The 7,831-nt window shown below is 27.9% G+C and overlaps 1 protein-coding gene and 1 pseudogene across 1 annotated transcript; one reads left to right on the forward strand and one right to left on the reverse strand.

Moving 5' to 3' along the window:
* Nucleotides 1–2,463: 2,463 nt before the first annotated feature.
* Nucleotides 2,464–2,939, reverse strand: LOC107642042 (transcription factor bHLH51 pseudogene; annotated as a pseudogene).
* A 2,283-nt stretch (nt 2,940–5,222) lies between these two features.
* Nucleotides 5,223–7,301, forward strand: LOC107641030 (bidirectional sugar transporter SWEET6b-like). The gene is made up of 6 exons (XM_088487267.1): nt 5,223–5,271; nt 5,385–5,421; nt 5,956–6,172; nt 6,297–6,458; nt 6,953–7,075; nt 7,155–7,301. Exons 1-6 carry the CDS (start codon nt 5,229–5,231, stop codon nt 7,299–7,301), a joined length of 729 nt encoding a protein of 242 aa, XP_088343393.1. The 5' UTR covers nt 5,223–5,228.
* The last annotated feature ends 530 nt before the right edge of the window (nt 7,302–7,831 follow it).

Consider the following 7,831-nt stretch of genomic DNA (forward strand, 5'->3'; position numbering starts at 1 on the left):
ATGTTTTTCCATTACCAAAGACTTCTAGTATTGGATTAGTCTTCAATATCTCATACTCTATTCCACTTCCACCACCAACGGCAACCAAATACTGTATTGCTATCTTTGTTGTCTTGGTCTTCCCTGCTCCACTCTCGCCACTGAATATGTAGATAATAAGAATTATTATTGGTCTTAATTCAAATGTGTTAAGGGGCACAATATTTAAGAAATCCAAGTTCATGCAGAATGGAGAAGTATCTTCCTTCCGCCAATGCATCAAGAGCAATGTATCAAGACTTCAGCAGTGAGAAGTTTATCCTAACTAATACTTTTCTAGAGCAGTAAAAGCATGGAGTCACTATGCAACCCTTTTAATCTTGTGTAAGACTTAAAACTAGTATTCAGGCATTACTTGCACAGGTAACAAGATAAAGCTTAGATTGAACCAATAATGATAACTTGCTCATAAAAGGAGAATTCATAAAAGAAGATCGAATAAAACTCTATCGCACGCTTTAAAAGTATGTCGGTTTATTTCTATGGCTACGCTTTTTAAGCGTGACAAAAAAAAGTGCGACCAAATTTTGAATCAATTGTCACTCCATAAAAGTGTGGCTATTAACCTCTTCCGCTACGCTTTTGAAGCGTAGCAAAAAAAAAGTGGCCAAATCTCTATTCAATAGCCACCCTCATAAAAGCATGGCTATTGATCAATTTTGGTCATGCTTCTAAAGTGCAGCAAAAAAAAAAGGTAGCTATAGGTCTTTTTTTTCTTGTAGTATAATTATAGATTGATTTATTTTCACTGGAGAAGCCAGGAAGAAAAGAAAGAGCCAGGGTAAGGATTTGCTCAAATAAAATGTGTAAGTGTTCATAAATTTAAAAACTTCATGCATACATGTAAAAGATAAGAAAAGCAAAGGTTACCCCATATCATTTTTCGAATGGCTGTGTCAATAATGGCATATACATGAGGGCTTTCAATTCTTTTACGTTTATAGGCTTCAATATAATCATTTACCATACAGAGAAACTTTTTTAAAGGAATTTATGGCAACTAAAACATATCCTATTTTTGTCTGAAATGTTTTTGTTTTTCTTTTTCATGTGTGGCACTATGATCAGCTGCCTGCCTTTTTTTTTTTTTTAATGTGATTGAATTAATGTGTGTGAAATGACTGGTTAGAGATAGAAAAAAATCTTTTCTATGTATAAAAATTAGGATTCAAGATTTAAAATTTAAAATTTAAAATTAAAATAAATAATTAAAAAAATTAACTGAGATTAACTAAAAAAAAAGTAATTTTTTAGTTGAACCCACCTCAAAATTATATAAAACTTTGGTTAATGTAAAGATAATCTCCTCGCATGTACTTGCAAAACTTATGTTAAGAATGTCTAGAATGGTGTGCAAACAAAAATTGCTATTACTAAATGAATCATGATCAAGGTGTAATGATATCTCAAATTCTCAATGGTATTAAAAAGGAGGTTTAGCAAATTATTCAAATACGTACTTTTTAATAAGAATACTACAACTCTACAAGAATGTTTGTTAGTAAAAGTGTAAAACTCTTAAAAACTTGACTTATCCAATTTTAGAAACTTTAATTGAAAATAAGCAATATCACTTACAACTTGACAACAAATATTTAAGGGAGAAAATAGAATAAATGACCATTTGTATCCATAAAAGATAAAAATACTAACATATGTACCTACACTAGATCGAAACTAAACTTGTACTCACGCAAGATGTCTTCTGTGTGACAAAAGTACCCTACGTGGCACTCCAACCCTCCAAAGACAGGGTACTTTTGTCACACGGAGGACATCTTCCGTGGGTATAAGTTTAGTTTCGATTTAGTGTGGGTACATATGTCGACATTTTCATCTTTTATGGGTACAAATGGTCATTTATTCTTATTCGGATAATTAATCTAGCCTGCAGGACATTGTCTCAAAGCTTTTTGTGATTTGGCATTAAATTTGCATTTGGTGGATTAAATTCATGGAACAATTAATAAGTATCCACACAAGTTGCTAAAAATCACAGAATCAACAGGCCTCTCTGGTTAATGCATGCTGCACCTTTTTCTAGTTAAGCTTTCTCTTTTCACCAGTGTTTACAGTAAAAATTAAAGTCCATGACTTCAAAAGCTATAATATATAAAAAAAAATTATATTTTTATCTTATTTTATTCAAATATAATTGATAAATAAAAAGATCTTTTTATATGAGATGTTCAAACATAAAATTTCTTTTAATTTTGTAAAAGATCTTTTAAAAAAAATCATCAAACAAAAAATCTTTTCTAAAAATGACATCTAAACAAACTTTGATGACAGATAAAAAATTATATGTATAAATGTCACTATATTAAAGAATAAAGACTCTTAAAATAAGAATCGTAAATTAAGTGTAGCTATATGATTAATTTGGTGTAGTGAGAAGTAAAATAAAATAAAAAATTGTAAAAATCACTGTATGAAATGTGAAGGCAAGAAGAACCTTTGCCTCTTACTTCTTGTGGGACAAATTGATGTCATAGATGATGAAGCAATGTTGTTAACAACAGATTTGAGTGATTGTTTGAGAATGTTAAGGCAAACACCACCACCTCCTTCATTTTTCTTAGAGCATAGCACCAATATGCTCTTGATTCTGCCACCAACACCGCTATATCAGCTTTAATTGCTGTGAGCCTCAACCCTTTTAGCACTTGAATGAGTTCACTGAAAAGTTCTGGTCTATCATCACAGCAAACTGAAATTACAATGTTGTGCTTCAGTATCTTCACTTTAGCATAGCTTTCATCTTGATGATCAGGGTCACACTCTATTGTTACTTCATGAGTTTCACTTGGAATTGTGATGTTTTTGCTCACATCCATCGCTTTTAGCTTTAGATCCTTCACATGATCTACTACACTCCCTAGTAATGCAGCCTTGTCCATCTGCATCCGCAACAAAGCTTAATTAATTTAATTCTGCTTTTGAGAATTCATTCCGGCAAAATTGAAAGTTGAAGTTATATCGTTTTTACCCTTCTAGTTGAATTTGTTTTCAAAGCATAATCAATTATGGAAATTATGCAGTCTAAAAACAAAAACATAATCTCAATAACATGTATAGCTTCTCTAGTTCTCTATCTATCAAGGTTGAAGTAGAATTCAAATACTTTAAGTTCTATCATGGAACCTATTAAAGCTATTAATAGCATAAACTAATGATACCTTGCATATCATGTCATTTTCCTAAGGTAGGTAAATTCTATTTTCTTGCTAGAATTCAAGGGGTGAGGGGAAAAAAAAAAATCTAAACTCTGAATAGCATAATTGATAGAAGTAAAAGTAACTATTTATATGCTTTGCCAAAATGGAGAGAAGTAAATAGTTAAAGTAGTTCATAAATAATCACTTGTGCATTAATTTTAGGGGTATTCATAGATCGGATCCAATCGGCATATTCGCAGTGTTTATCCGAATTCGATCTGAAAATTGTAGATATGGATTCGATCCGCATACTAATAGGATCGGATTGCGAATTTTATGTAAGTATATGTAAAAATAAAGAAATAAATAAGTAAATATTCTTTTTATGTTTTATTTTAACTAATAATTATCATATATGTTGTATTATTTTAATTTATTATTTAAAAAAATATGTTTAATATTATTTTAAGAGTAAACATATTTAAAAGAATAGAAAAAATAAATTTTATTGATATTTTTTAATAAAAATATTTTTGTGTTTTGTAGATATATCCGATATTCAATTCGATCTGATCCGCAAATGTGTGGATCGGATCGGATCCAAACTTAAAAACTGCGGATATTGAATCCGATCCGATAATTTTAGTGTAAATCGGATCAAAATTTTGGTCATATCTAATCCGCATTCACCTCTAATTAATTTGAGTTTCCAAAAATTAAACATCTCAAATTAATACTTAAACGATACAATAATAAACTAAATTGAGCCTTCCATCTTTTTGTTAGGCATCATCCAAATATATTTGTCTTTTACCCTAAATATATGTACGCTCTCCACTATTTGGAGTTTAATAAAGAGATTCAAATAAATTGTAAAATGATTAAAATACATGTGAAAGGGCAACAACTATCATTGGATATCAAATTTACACTAAATGGAAAGTGAATTTTAAGTTAAGAATTTACTTTATAAATTCAAGGCATAGTTATTATAAAATTCAGATTGCAATGAAAAATGTGATAAAATCAAATCCAATATTCAACGTATTAATTGGATAGGATTTTAGATTTTTTGGTATGGATAAAATAATTTTATCTCTCAAGTTAAAAATGATTAAAGTTCTACAAATTATATATTTCAAATTAGTTTGACAAAAATCCATTTCGACATTTGAAACAACATTTCAAAACTTATTTTTTAAATATGAGGACAAAATTATTTTACTTTTCAATTTTAATTTATATATGTTAACAACCAATTATATTGGATTAATTCAAATAAAATAATGTTTATTTATCAAATTTCAGAATATCGGTAAATCTATTATAAATGAACGAAATTCGTACCAACAAAATTAGTTTTGTTCATTTTGTTAATTAAATTTATTATTATTTTTAATTTTTATGACTAAAAATAGTAGTTTAATTTTTTTTTCATCTTATTTTGTTGGGCTTATAATTTTTTAGACTAGTTCATTAGACTAGTTCATTGGACTCGATCTGTTTCTATTGCTCAATGTATAGTGTACACTGTATACACCCTTAGTAAATTAAATTAAATTATTTAAAATCTTTTGAAAATATCACTTCCTTTAACTATTAAAAATATTAATTAAATTTATCTATTATAAAAAAAAGTTTAATTTTGATGCATGATCGTATAAAATATTTTATACAATACAATTATATTTATTTTTTTAGATAACTATTACGTAGATATATATATAAAATTATTTTACATTATATTAAAATTAAATTCACAATACTAAAATTAGTAAAATTGTCCCCAGAAAAAATAGGTAGTTTAGATTGAATCTAATTCAAATTTGAAATAGATCAGAAGATAATTAACTAACTTATCTTTTTTGTTTTTTCTATTAGTTATCCAAAAAGATTTTATATTCTATCTATCTATCTATCTATATATATATATAGCAGTTGTTGATGCATGTAGCTGTCAATTCTCCACTCTTCTGCTTACTTAACTCTTTCTCTCTATTTGGGTGTCATTGAAGAAGAAGAAGAAGGAGGATGGTGAGCGCTGCACTTGTTCGTACCGTTATCGGCATTATAGGTTTGTTCATACTTCTCTCTTTAATTTGTTCCGTTGAGAATTGAATGAGATTTACACAGGTTTACGTGTTTATGCGAGTTTCTGAGAGGTTTTTGCATTGCTTCTGTGCGCAGGGAATGTGATCTCTTTCGGCTTGTTTTTCTCACCAGCGTAAACTAACTCTAGACTCAGCATCTACTTTTATTTATATGTTTTTGTTATAATTGCGTCTTTTTTTTTTTTGTTCTTTGTCAATAATTTCGGTGTGATTGATCATGTTATTCTGCTTATTTGTTCATCATTGTTTGATGTTTGATTGTTAAAGATTAATTATGATACAAATAAAAAAATAAAATAACGATAAAACTTTCATGATGACTGCCGAAATCTCATGCACTGTCATTATCAGAAAAATAAATTTTCTAGGGACCTTGGATATATATAATTTTGCGATTTTTTTTTTCAGTTTTTTAATAATTTCCACTTGAAAAATGCTATTTTGGAATAATAATAATAATAATGAAAAAAATAAAGAAAAAGTCGAACCCGTGTGATATAAACAAGTAATAATTAAAGTTTCATTATCTAATCCAACATTTAAATAGCTAATCAGGTTATCAATAACTTTTTTTCTTACTTTTTGCCTATCAGAATATTCAATTTTAAATTTTTTTGTTTGTTTATTTGAATGAATGTTTCTTTCAGACCAACATTCTATCGGATAATAAAGAAAAAGTCCGTGGAAGAGTTCAAACCCGATCCATATATAGCAACGGTTTTAAACTGTGCGTTTTGGGTGTTTTATGGGCTTCCTTTCGTGCACCCTCACAGTTTTCTTGTGGTTACCATCAATGGCGTTGGCCTTGTCTTCGAGTTCGTCTATCTCACCATTTTTTACATTTATGCCACTAACAAAGGACGGGTCTGTATATGGATGCTTCTTCTAATTTTTTTAATATTTTATTTTAATTTCTATAAGTTTGAATCGTGTAGATTATGTTAATCTAGCTATTCTTATTAATTATATTGTCTAATAATAATTTCAGAGGAAGGTACTACTCCTTCTGGGATTAGAGGCTTTGTTCTTTGCCGCTGTTGCTCTTATAACGTTGCTGGTACTACATGGCACTCACAAAAGATCGTTAGTGGTTGGTGTACTGTGTGATATATTTAATATCATGATGTATGTCTCTCCTCTTACGATCATGGTAAGTTTTCAATTTTTAATTCCTAATTATCCCATATGTTTGCATAATTTTTAATTCTTATTTAAACCCATACGCTTAGGATTTGTATTGGATACAGTTAGATAAGGTTTTCTTTAATTCAAATTAATTTAAAATTTAGTCGTTTTGAATAAATCTTATTTAAAATTATAATGTCCAATTTAAGATTTTAAATTGGATTATTTAGAATATTTTAAATATTTATTTTTAAATTTAAAATCAATTAAATTTAATGTAAAATATTTTTTATTAGTTAAAAAATATTATTTATTTTAAAATATTTATTAAGTTTATTTATATGTATTTGTTTTTTTGTACTCTATAACTCTATAACTGTATTTAGTCACCAAAAAAAACTCTATAACTGTATTTACATGTATTAAGTTTTTTTTTTACTCTATAACTGTATCCACAAAAGTTTATTATGTCATCCAAAACTGACATTAGTTTCGGTATATTTTTAAATTATTGACAAGGCAAAGGTTATAAAAACGAAGAGTGTGGAATATATGCCGTTTTGGCTATCTCTAACTAACTTCCTCAATGGAGTGTGCTGGACAATATACGCTCTCATCCACCCTTTTGATATTTACGTCCTGGTACGTGGTAACTAACTTTTCAAATATCGGATCTATTTTTAATTAGTCTCTAATAATCTAGTAATACATATGGCTGCAGGTAAGTAATGGAATTGGAGCTTTGTCTGGACTGATTCAGCTGATATTATATGCCTGTTATTGTTCCTGTAATAATGGAGAGAAGAACGGTGATGGTAATGATACTGTGTCAACTACAGTGGCTAATAAAAATATTGAATTAGTTTGATGTATCATTCCATAACCCTAACAACATTCAAATTTGGGATTCCTATGATTTATTTAGATTTCTGGGAGTAGTAGTGCGTAAATAGTGCTATTTTTGTGGTTTAGGAAATTGAGGAATATTTTTATGAATATTTTTAGTTGCTGTTTTTCTACTTTGTTATTTTTAATAGTGCTATTTTGCTATATATATATATATGATAAAATTATATCCAATTTTTTCTAAAAAAATATGTAATTTACTTTCTATAATATTTTAATCATAGTAGAACTAACTATTTTATAATTAAATTATTATTTAAAATAAATAATTATATAATTTTTTTAAATATTAATAATAAAATTGATCACCATCAAATTCACTAGTCCACCATATTTTTATAGTATTGACAATTAGGTGCAATCCAATTTAAAAGAAATTCCATCTTTAAAATTTTAGTGTAATTCATTTGTAATAAATTACTGAAATTAACAATTTTGATACTCATTTATAGAATCATTACAGCAGTTGAATAATGAGAAACATTTTTAGCA

This window comes from Arachis ipaensis, chromosome B5, assembly GCF_059453495.1.
Source record: "Arachis ipaensis isolate K30076 ecotype BB chromosome B5, ASM5945349v1, whole genome shotgun sequence".
Lineage (NCBI taxonomy): Eukaryota > Viridiplantae > Streptophyta > Magnoliopsida > Fabales > Fabaceae > Arachis > Arachis ipaensis.

Coding starts and splice junctions, on each gene's coding strand:
- LOC107641030 (XM_088487267.1), top strand. CDS start 5,229: ATGGTGAGCGCTGCACTTGTTCGTACCGTTATCGGCATTATAG. Junction 5,422..5,955: donor GGCTTGTTTTTCTCACCAGC/GTAAACTAACTC, acceptor TGTTTCTTTCAG/ACCAACATTCTATCGGATAA. Junction 6,173..6,296: donor ATGCCACTAACAAAGGACGG/GTCTGTATATGG, acceptor TAATAATTTCAG/AGGAAGGTACTACTCCTTCT.